Source organism: Perna viridis, chromosome 9 (genome assembly GCF_037379345.1).
Source record: "Perna viridis isolate PV_CMFRI_1.1 ecotype Kerala chromosome 9, ASM3737934v1, whole genome shotgun sequence".
Taxonomy (NCBI): Eukaryota; Metazoa; Mollusca; class Bivalvia; order Mytilida; family Mytilidae; genus Perna; species Perna viridis.
The window spans coordinates 267,924-280,256 of record NC_142453.1 but is presented as its reverse complement, the minus strand read 5'-3'; the positions used below and the strand labels follow the sequence as shown (position 1 = coordinate 280,256).

At 33.8% G+C, this 12,333-nt stretch overlaps 1 protein-coding gene across 1 annotated transcript; it reads left to right on the top strand.

Annotated features, from left to right (window-relative positions):
• Positions 1-405: 405 nt before the first annotated feature.
• Positions 406-12,312, top strand: LOC148605990 (uncharacterized). Its single transcript, XM_088544992.1, has 17 exons — positions 406-482; positions 896-932; positions 1,325-1,420; positions 2,536-2,585; positions 3,112-3,187; positions 3,481-3,598; positions 3,980-4,155; positions 5,506-5,721; positions 6,035-6,706; positions 7,279-7,572; positions 7,727-7,900; positions 8,154-8,347; positions 8,906-9,074; positions 9,540-9,743; positions 10,340-10,453; positions 11,256-11,515; positions 11,894-12,312. Exons 1-17 carry the CDS (start codon positions 429-431, stop codon positions 11,978-11,980), a joined length of 2,991 nt encoding a protein of 996 aa, XP_088401118.1. The 5' UTR covers positions 406-428; the 3' UTR covers positions 11,981-12,312.
• Positions 12,313-12,333: the final 21 nt, after the last annotated feature.

The following is a 12,333-nucleotide window of genomic DNA, read 5'->3' as shown; positions in this document are numbered from 1 at the left end:
TGTTTGGTACTGCCGAGATATGGCGACTTCTTTAACATGTGTACCCCAATTTATTGGTAATATGACGTCCCCTTTGCAGCTTACGTAATGGTGAACACACGTCTATTTCGTGTCGTAAGTCCTCTGGAATGCCAATGTATAATCAACGATTCCAGCCCATGTTTTGTAGATAATGGGGTGTGAATTGTGTGATTATCTCTAGGTCGGATATGAGGGGAAAGTTTGAGATACGGGAAACAAACATGCGGTCAATTGACAATCAAGTTGCTTTGGAAGGAAAATAATTCAGCGTTGATACGAGGAAATACCTAATCATGCTAAGCCCAAATAAACGAGATTTTAATATGACAGCCTTACGTCAGGCAACGGATATATATTTCGAACCTTTTCCTTAATTTTCACAATATTTTGTTCAATAACCATATACCATGAAACTACTAAATATACTTGGATGCTACATATGGTACACGGTTGTAATCCAGGTTTGTTTTGTTAATGTAATGTTTCTTTGCATATAGCTCCGGGAATTTGTTGCAATTTTGTATATCATTTTTTTTTCAAGTAATTTAATGGAAGATATTCAATGTCATTTTAACTTAATACATACACATCAGTAAAGATTTTAATGAGGACATGCTTTTAATTGATTGATTTTATTTACCAAGATAACGTCAGCGTTTCGTTTTGCCTTTTCGAATGGTAAATAGAACACGCAGATCATCTAGTGGCTTTTTCACTTTTAAGACTGAATTTGTTAATTAGTTAAACACTTCACTTTTTTAGCTTACTGTACAAACAATGATGATAACTGTACGCGGGCATACATAATTATATGTTTAATGAGAAAAAGAAAGAAAAATATTATATTTTTTAATTAAATGAAATTCCATTCTAGTCTGTCAAGTCTTCACCAGGCCGAAACTTTACTGTAGGTAAATACACTTATGTATATAGGGGATTGCCTTGTACAAATTGATAAAAGCAAATTGAACTATAATGTCAATATCATTAACTAAATCTACGATCTGACTAATCAAAGAAACCAACAAATTGATTTGTGTTCAACTCAAAAGTGCACGTGCACGTCCTATGCAATTCATCGCAAAAATTAATGGTGCATTAAGTGGTGATTGTGTGTAGTTTACTCTAGCAATAATCAACCGGTATATGAAGCTGCAAGAGGGTCTAAACACAACCGTAGAACCATTTATTATAGACATGACTGCATAATACTTTGCATTTTTTATGAAGTTAATCGTGAAATGAAAACAATAGTTACAGGATGGTTTCAGTTCATTGTAATTCTTTTTTTTTAATTTTCCAGCTAATTACATTCAATCAAAGTTACACACTATAACAGAGTGGCTGGACTCGAAGAAAGATTCAACGATATTTGATTACATTCTAAATGTCAACTACGGTAAGAATTTCATCGTACGAAATTATCATTTTGCATACAGTAGCTGAACATTGACAATGGAAACTTAATATACAAAATACATAAGTACCTTCATATGGGCATTCATGGGTTAATTATAAACTAATGATTCGATCTTGGGGAAATACAGAAATGTAAATAACGTTTGGGTGAAATACAGTGTCCCGTAAAATAAACCACAAATATCAACTCAAGCAAATATTGTTTCCTATTGTCGACTTTCCTTTCATCTGTGGCGACATCCCTTCGGCACCTGCGTATGGAGTGTTCATATCACAGCTCATACGTTATGCCAGAGCTTGCCGAGACTGCGCAGACTTTTTTATCGCGCTAGAATTCTAACAAATAGGCTTCTGGAAAAGGTTATGTTGCTACAAGATTGAAGTCATCACTTCGGCGGGTGTTTCTAGAAAAGCAGAGGACGCTTACCCTACCGGTGCACCTGGTCCATGCTCCCAGTTTTTAGTGGAGTCCGAGTTGCTCATTTACTTTCGTTACTTTGTATGTATGATTTTAGTTACTTTATGTTCTTTGTTGTGAATGTCTGTTTTCCATGTCTGGTCTTTGTCCCTGGATTACATTCTTTTGATTACCCTATGGCCTTGGTTCGCTTGATTACTCTTTCAGAAGTTTTATGGTCGCCGTCATGAACTCGTGGATCATTATGGTGTATCCATTTGCACCATGAAGCCTGATTTATTCAACGGGTTATAGTTTTCCTTTCCTCGTTTGTCTACCCCGGACTTGACTTTTTATGAGCAACTCGGCGGGTGTTTCTAGAAAGGCAGAGGACGCGTACCCTACCGATGCACCTGGTCCATGCTCCCAGTTTTTAGTGAAAGTCCGAATTGCTCATTTCTTTTGTTACTTTGTATGTACGATTTTAGTTACTTTATGTTCTTTGTTGTGTGTGTCTGTTTTCCATGTCTGATCTTTGTCCCTGGATTACATTCTTTTGATTACCGCTATAACCTTGGTTCCCTGATCACTCTTTCCTAATGCCCACGTAAAAACAGCACCTGATTATTCTAAATCCTAGTGCTATAAATCTGTAAATTATTAGTATTGTGATCATAATTGGTACATTATTTTCGCAGGTTATGGATTAAACTTATTTCAAGGGGATATCAAAGGCTTCAACCCCAGAGTAAGTATTTCCTTTAAAAAATATCTCTTATATATTATATTGGCAGAAAATACGGAAGTATCAAACCAGATATACAATTTAGACACATCACAATCCATTTTCATGACCAAACCGTAAACAAGTAATCCAGGGACCAATATTCTAGCGGAAATCAAAAGAACGCAATCCAGAGACAAAGACAGGACAGGGAAAAGACAATCACAACAAAGAACAAGAACAAGAATTAAACAAACTACTACCGATAGACACATGTACTTTTGATATGAAAGCAGTTTTATTAACAGATAGAAAGGCATACAGCTATGTATTACCAGCTCAGTTTACATTGAAAACGTTCTCCATCGAATTATACCTGAGATTTAGGACAACACATACCTTTATACATTATATTTCAAATTATTGTCGTAGAAAGAACAACTTCATGAAAGATTTATGATAATGAAAAACAGAAATAAATGAAAATTCAAAGCTAAATTCGAAGTGGGAAACACACTGTCTGTGAACATCTTATTTCTCTATTCACCAGCATCGAACAGCTGTACGAGACCAAACCTATCTGTGGAATACTCGAGTTGTACCCTATGTGTTCGATTCTAATTTTGGTGAGATCTATTTTGAAAGTAAACAAAAGCATTTTAGTTGACATTCTCACATTCTCATTAACCCGGTTGCTCACGAAATCTTTGCTATATGATAAAACACATAGTTTACGAACCATAAAATAACTTTCACCATATAAAAGTTGCGAACAGTATTAAAGAAACTTGTAGTATGAATTTCTTGTTTGCTTCACCAACAGTCCCGTAAATATATTTATAAACCACACATTAAACCACTCTATAGCTGAATAGTCTTAAACATGTGACATTTGGACAATGATTTTATTTGTTGTTAGATCCTACTGCTAAACAGGACGTATTACAAGCTATTACAGAGTACCATGCTAAAACCTGTATACGGTTTATACCGAGAACGGACCAATACGATTATTTAGTGTTTAAGCATATATCAGGGTACGTAATTCTTTTACTTTCAGCTTCCTTTCCGTTACTTCATACGTATATAATCTAGTGTTCAAATACCTATAAAAGCAACTTTTCCCCCAGATTTATTTTTTTTTATCATTGGCAATGTTTGCAATACCGGATTTTTTCCGTTTAACGCACATTATATTTGGTGTATATCGTATGTTGGTGATCATAGGCCAAAAAGAAGTTTTACTTCAATGTTTGTCGAACTACGTTCGACTTTTTTAAATATCCCACAATACTTCACCAGGGTTGATATCTGATAGTTACGAAAGTTTCTGCATGTGAATAATTGTACATTTCTTCTCTTTGATATACCCCTTTTATTGACACTTCAGTATTTTAGCATATTTTGTTATTGCTTAGATGTTATTCTAATATTGGACGACAAGGTGGTGCCCAGGATGTATCTCTTACGCGACCGTGTCTGAGGGTTGGTACTGCTATTCATGAACTGATGCACGCTTTAGGATTCTGGCATGAACAAAGTAGACCTGATCGGGATTCATGGATCCAAGTAGTGTTTGCCAACATACAGAAAGGTAATAACGATAGTTACATTTAGATAAGAAGGTTATCAAGGAGACCCAGAAGATTTTAAATCATAAATAAAGTAGTCTTGTTTTTAAGTGAGATTAAATTACTAGAATAAAGGAAAATAAGACATGAACATGAACATATTTTGTCGTGAGATTAGTTGCTATGTAGTCAAAATTAGAAAAAAAAATCAGCTATTTATTTTTCAAAACGTACATTGGACTTTGGACTTCTTCCTAACAAGAGAAAACATCAATTAAATTAATTCTGCTACAAGTTCAATTTGGATATTTGAGATGGAAAGTTATCTATGGGTATATGTGACCAAAATAGACAGTGGGTGTAAATTTTGTCATGTCAAAGATGGCCTCTTTGACAGGCTTGTTTACTCAAACATTATCAATCTAAACAAAGATTAGTACAACCTGGCGTGTCGGTTAAATCAAGGTTTATTCCATCACTTTATTGTCACCATCTTTCTGATAATCAAATACAAACGCCATACTTGTTGTGGAAAAAGCTTCGTCATTGCCTTGGTTGTAAATTATTTCTGCTTTGAATTATATATATTTGAATTGTATATAGCAAAGACATGCTAAATAATGTATTTTGATGTTACCTTTTATTTACCAACTTCTTGACGGTTAGAATACGCTTCATTGGGAATTGTTATCTTCTAATGAACTGAAATGTCTTATATCTTAATTACTGAAACTATTCTGCCGTTATGGGAACATAAAAAGGGGCACTAAATTTAGGTTGTGTATACCTTAATTAAATTGTTAATAGTAACCAAACATTTATCCCTTTCTGAATGAGTTTACTTAAGGACGAAAACGGCGGCAAATTTTACGCGCCTTTTTTCCGGTAGTACTGTTGGAAACACCGTTACCCTTATAGTTGTTACTATCATTACTTCCATTTTTCCTAAACATAACAGTCAAAATGGATGAGGAAAAGTTATTTAAAAAAGTATTAAAACCTTAAAAAAAATATTAAAATTATTAAAACCCTGCCGAGTCCTCATTTACTTTTGTTACTTTGTGTGTATTATTTTAGTTACTAAGCTTTGTGTTTTTGTTGTGTGTCTGTTTTTCATGTCTGGTCTTTGTCCCTGGATTACTTTCTTTTGATTTCCGCTAGAATCTCGGTTCCCTTGATTACTTGTTCACGGTTTGGTCATGAAAATGGATTGTGATGTATCTAAATTGTATATCTGATTTGATACGTCCGTATTTTCTGCCAATATAAGATATAAAGCTTCTTGAATGATCATCTGAAACAGGTATGATTTTTCACCTTAGGAAGAGCGTACATTCGGGCTAGCAGATAATCCAGATATCCAAATATTTCAGGAAAGGAATTTAATTTTGAGAAGCTATCAGTAGATGAAGTGGACACTCTAGGCGTGCAATATGACTATGGAAGTATCATGCATTATTCAAAATACTCATTCAGTAAGAATGGTAATCCCACCATACTGCCGACCAGAAACACAAACGCTAATATAGGACAACGTTATGGACTGAGCCCTCTGGATGTAAAACGCATTAATACCTTGTACAGATGTAGTATGTATCTATCATTCAGTAATTTCTAATATATGTTGAAGTATAGTACACCTTTGATATTTGTGACATAAATTTTGAAAAAGAAATTTGTTTTTACATAGAAAAATCTAAATATTTATATGATGGTTATGTATTACAACTTTTTGAATAAAATCATTGGAATTTAATCAACTTGACAATACAATGAGTTCAAAATGAAGGGTAATAACAAAGTTTCCGTTTCTAGTCAATAGTCAGAAAGGAAAGTCCGCATATCAAACGGCAATATCCATTAACAAATACTTATATAACTGATATTTTTTTTTGTCTTCAGATATCCCGATACCAAGTAATTTTTTACCAGCAGTAGCTACGGTGCCTCCAAAAACACCCCCTACTCCGACAACCACAAAGGCACCGACGACTCCTACTACCACCCCCACCACAACTTCGACCCCAACAACACGCTCAACTACTCTACCAACAACTCCATCTACAACTCCTTCGACAACTTCAACACCTCCAACGACAACTACAGTAAAACCTACTACAACTATTTCGACCACCTCAAAATCTTCCCCAACTGTAAAAACTACCCGAACTGCGACCACTTTAAATTTGAAAACAACCCCATCAATACAAGCAACTACACTTAAGACTGACACACACACACCATCTCAAACGGAGACCCCGTCAAAAACTTCGCTACAACAAACTACACTTAAGATGACAACAAAACTTTCAACACCTAACATGACAACGACAGCTTCAGTGACAACACGACAAACGACTAAAGCGTCAACGACACACGCACCGACTACGATAGTTTCAACAACGACAAGACCAACGACAACAAAAAAACCATTAGGATGGTCTTCGTGGTCAGGGTATGCACCGTGTGACCTACAATGCAAAAAGAGGAGAGTAAGAATATGCCTCACATATAACTACAAACAATGTCCTGGTTCCTTTTCTGAAACTGTCACATGCGGACAACTATGTAAACGTAAGTTGGACGTGATATAAGATCTTATCAATTAAAGTAGGATGTTCTTAGATTTATTGTTTTATGGTGTGTCATCAGACGAGGTCACCCGCACTTGTCTTAACTCGTTCTTTTAACCATTGAAAGGTGTTAAGGGGAAGAGTCATAGACATATTCAAAACAAACCCAAGAGAAAATTTTACGTCACTATATACAATGTTTCCGAAAATAGCGGCGCTCTCTAGGATAAGAAAAAAACATGTTTTAACGGAAGAAATGGGTCCTTATACACATTGAAGATCAAAGATTGGGTTTAATTTCACTCGTTAGAAATATTCTTTGTCCCTTCACTGGTTCCGCTACGCCCTCCTCGTGAAAAAGAATCGAATTCTCAAACTCGTTTAAGGTAATTCATGTAAGAACTTATTATTCTTTCGATTTTTTCATGTTGTTCGTATCCACACCCTCGATATCATCAAGAGTAATACTAGAAATGAATATATTAACCCATTGCAAGTTACATAATTGATTTAGTGCGAATTAACAGGTTCAGGTAACTTCACAACAATTTTTTATTAACATCGTTTTTTTAGCGGCTTCATACCTTGGTTGTTGGAAGGTCAACCTTAACAACATGGAGATTCCGTCCGTTGAGGGTAAATATCCCACACTAACAGACAACTATCAGGCAAGAACTGCTGCTGTTAGGAAGTGTGCTGACGTGGCTCTAGAGAATGGATACATCGTATTTGCTCTATATAATTTTGGAATGTGTTTGACTGGTCCTGATGCTGCGTCCACCTTCAGCAAGTATGGTGTTTCTACTGACTGTGGCTACAGAGGGAAAGGAGGGGTATCTGGTCTTAGCGTGTATTCATTCCAGAAAGGTATGTCATAATAACTTCACAAATATGATGACGTTTAAGTAAAAGTTAAGACTATTTTAGCCATGATTTAGTAAAAAAAATTACCACAAACGTCTTTTTATTGGTCAATTGGTCGGACAAAATGATTGAAGTGATTTTAAACATTTCTTAATAGACATTGACGGTCAGTATGGAATGTGGACAGAATGGGGACAATGTACAAGGTCATGTGGAGGCGGAATACAGTACCGCTATAGACAATGTAACAATCCACCACCAATTGGCAACGGCGCACAGTGCAAAGGATCTGGACGTGATAGTCGTCCTTGTAATCTGGAACAATGCAGCGGTAAGTTCTTATTGCAGTAGCATTACATCATCACTTTATGATTGCCCCTTGTAAAATGTTTGTCGTCATGATACTTTTTATGTGTATGTATAAATTATGGAGCAAAGCATTTACCAATGTTCATTCTACCTTTTTATCCTTTTTTAATGACTATGGTAAAATATATAAACTTAAAATAATAATATAGACAGAACTTACTTGGACATTTTCTGGTATCTTTCAAGCAGTAAAAAGACTAATTTTTTGTTCTTAGTTGATGTTAAATGTGGAATAAAATACTACACTGGTGTATCTGGAACAAGCGGCGTTATACATATGACCAATTATACAAACTATATGTCATGTGATTATAAGATTGACACTGGCGTACCCAACACAACCATCTCTTTAATGATATCCAGGATCGACATAGAATACAGCAGAGGCTGTCTGTACGATATATTAAGTGTATGTCTGAAATTATTAGTACTTTTGATATAGAAACATCACTTTGTCTGGCTTTTTAATAGTGTTTTGGCGACCGAAACGTCCTAAATAGATAATGGAATGTTATGTGGCTTACGTTTATGTTTTTTCATTCTTCGTGTTCAATATAACAAAGAGAATAACTAGCAATGTCGAATATTCAGATGTACTTGCCAGGTGGACTAAACATTACCAGGAACATGGAAAAGACAGTGATTAAGTCACGTACCTCACATAAAGTAAAAAGTACGCCAAAAAGAGACTTAACCTAATAAAAATATCTGATAAAAATGCATTTCAATATTTGTCTAGTTTATACCATGAACAAATACTCAAATATTTCAATCGTGTTTAAATGCAGTTTTCCTGCCATTGTTGTTTTTATTTTGGGTTATTTGGTTATTAACATTAGACAAAAGAAAAGAAACAGAACACAATATGCTTTTTCTTAATTTTATTTTTAACATTATATAATTTAAGACAGGTATTTCCAGACAATACTGCACATTCATGAGCCAAAATAATGATATAATTTTATAGGTATATGATGGACCAGATAAACTGTCGTCATTGGTTGGAGAATTCTGTGGTAATCAGCGACCTCGACCATTTGAGTCCACCTCTGGGTCCTTATATATATTGTTTGAATCTGATGCTACTGGGACCGCCGGTGGATATACCATGGACTATACAATTAACAGTCGTAATAGTACGTTGGCTTAATGATAATACACACTATATTTCAGTTCAGTTTTCTTTTCGTGGCATGTTTCATCTCAACTTTACAAAGTAACAAAATTATCAATTTATAGTAATAGTAATCTAGGGAACCAAGATCCGTGTGGTCATCAAAAGAGAAAAAAAAACAAACGGGGAAAATAAACACGGACAGCAAAGAGCATGAAATACCCAAAATAACACGTGAAAGAAACAAACTAGATAAGTAGTTAAGTAACCCGTAAAGCATATTTGTGATGTATCCAGATATGAAAAAGCATTTATTCCTGATATGGTAAAAATTTTCTCAATTCACTTTAGTGTCTATAAAGTAAAGATTAGTGTGCCTCATTGCGAAGTGAAATAGAAATAAGGAGATATGTCATTAATTAAAATGCTAATTCAACTATCAAATTGAAATTTTATACTTTTGTAAACAATACTTAATATGCTATAGGAAAGGCATGTAAAAAACTCAGTCCGCCAGGCCACTCTGTAATGATTGGGAGATCAAATTTCGTTGGGGACCGGATCCAGTTTATTTGTGACCCAGGATATAAAATGATTGGTCCTTCTTCGATCATGTGTGTTGACCAACCAGGGTACGCCGTTTGGTCAGACAATACACCTTTTTGCACTCGAACGTTAAAACGTAGCACAGGTTCGTAATATTGTTTACAACAAACTGTTTTTCAGTAGTTTAAGTTTTATATTCAAATATGTTATTTAATGGTAATAGAACTTTGATTTCAATGTTTGATTTTCAGCCGAATTACATGTTGTTAATGTATATCTATCCTAAATGTCATTTTGTACTTGATTTTATTTAGATGATGATATAAGCTAATTGATAAGCGATATAAAAGGCTTTCTCCCTTAACCAAAGATTTAATCAAGTAAATTCAAAATTAAAATGCTATGAAACAAGTTAGAAATGCAATTTACTGACAGGCGTGTATAATCATCATTCGATTACAACGTAGAAAAGCCTTGATTTGACCAAATTATATATACGAATTACAACAGAATGATGAACTAATTAAAGAAAAGAGATACAGTAATTACTATCAATACAAATTGGATATCAATTAAAATTAAACGTTTAATTTTCATGAATAAAATGACATCAGTTTGAGTTAGCTTGAAGCATGGTCTTGGAATGTGAATAATCAACTCGGTTAACGGTTAGTAGTTGCTAATTTTTCAAAATCAGGAATCTGATCCTTGATTAATCCTGAAATATGATGATATTCACAGAAACAATACAAGTCTTTTGTGATTTTGATGATAATCTCTGTGGGTTTATAAATGACAAAGAAGACGATTTAGACTGGCATGTAAAGGGAATAGTCGGAGCTGATAATAAAGAAGGTACTGTCTGTAAATTACAGAAAAAAAACCAATCATATATATTGCAAATTTCAATATGCTTCACACGTGTTTCAGGGAGTAACCCCTCATCCGGGCATTAGAATCAAACATAGGAAGATCTATATAATTATATCTGTATTCAAGAAGTATTCAAAATCATAACTATCGAAATGGGAAGCAAGATCCATCACCAAGAAGTTCTACCATGTGAAATACAAGGAATGAAGCCTCAATCTTTTATGTACTTTGAATTTGTAATACTGAAAATTTTGATAAATATGATAACTAAAATCCTATATAATTTTTGGTCAGACTTTAGAAACATAGTGAATTGTAGTCTGTAACTTTAAATACACAGAATATATTAATGCACACGCTAAGTAAAAGCAAAAGTGACCATAATTGATAATTAGAACGAGAAAGTACGTTATTTCAGGGTTATAACGACATTATTAAGTGATGCCATACAATATCACGTGTTCATGGAATCTTTAATGAAGTAATAGTAATAGAGGTTTCATAAAGGGATAATTTGATTAAACGAAAATCAGTTTCTAATGTGAAGAGTTGATCTAGGAAAATATTGTTTATTGCACTACACACAAATATTATTTGTTACTTTTTTTTCAAATGAATATTTTGTAATCTGGAGAAATATTCTTGTACAAAACAAAACCAGATCGCATATATATATATATCGCCTATTAGTTGTTAACTAGTAGTATATTTTATTTATTGTAGCAAACAACTTACAAATTAAGCATTCTCAATTATGTTTAACAAGCTTCTTTTTAAATTATAGAATACTATTTTCAAACGGATTCGGCAAAACAGCAGTTCCCAGGGGATATCTCTGTAGTACGTTCTAAAACGTATATAGGCCATGGTGAAACATGCATTCAGTTTCTTCATAGAATGGCAGGAAATGATGGCACAAGACTCAGTTTATACATTTTGAACGAAAAAAACAACACTTCCTCTTTGGCGTTTTCACAAATATCTACCGATGATAATGTTTGGAAGTTACAAAACATAGATCTGACTATCTATGGCCGTTTTACAGTAAGTATGCCATACTCCATGTGGAGCATTTCTATTTTGTCTTATATTTATTTGATTAATTTGAAGTTGTATTCTTCGACTATAAGCCTTTTCGAAGACTATTGGTAAAGTTTTTTTTATATTAGACAAAGCTGTATAACATCCTATATCTTTCACACAACAAGTTTTTGTTGATGGAGTTCTCCTCTTTTGTTGCTAAGGCTTTTCTACTTTTCTTCTTTTTGCAGTTCATGTTTGAATATGTTGAGAGATGAAAAGTTAGATTTTTCCAACTTTCAACTGAAATGGCCGTTTTATTTCAGACGATGTTTGAGTAAATTGTCAAAGATACCACCCAAGTTGTTATTTTCGATCTAATGTTTGTTTTATTTTTTTCAGATGATGTTTGAGTATGTTGTCGGAGATACAGTTTTCAGTTCTGTTTCGCTAGACAATATAATGGTGAAAAATGAAGAATGCTATTGAAAGTAGAAATTGATCGGGAGTATTCTGAAAATAAACTAAATGAGTTGACATTGTAACATTGTTGTTCACAACCCATATCGTATCATTTATCACATTTTTGTCATCCATTTAATTGGCATCGAAATAATGCATGCACGCTCATAATTTGAAAAAGTGTTATTCTTTTTAATAATTACGAATTAGATATCAAAAGGTGAAATATTTCAAAAACATCTTTCAAAAGTAACACGTAGTGCAGATGACCTTTAAGTAATATATATATTTTTTTCAACAAACTAAATCAAGTCAGGCAGTAGAATGGGAAAATAAAGGCATTGCTAAGCTAAAAAAAAGTCTTTTTTGTGATTAAAGTG

Excerpts from the sequence above, each read along its gene's own strand:
- LOC148605990 (XM_088544992.1), top strand. The coding sequence starts at position 429 with ATGAAACTACTAAATATACTTGGATGCTACATATGGTACACGGTTGTA. Across the intron at positions 3,599-3,979 it reads GTGTTTAAGCATATATCAGG|ATGTTATTCTAATATTGGAC; the intron begins GTACGTAATTCT and ends GTTATTGCTTAG. Across the intron at positions 9,075-9,539 it reads TACAATTAACAGTCGTAATA|GAAAGGCATGTAAAAAACTC; the intron begins GTACGTTGGCTT and ends AATATGCTATAG.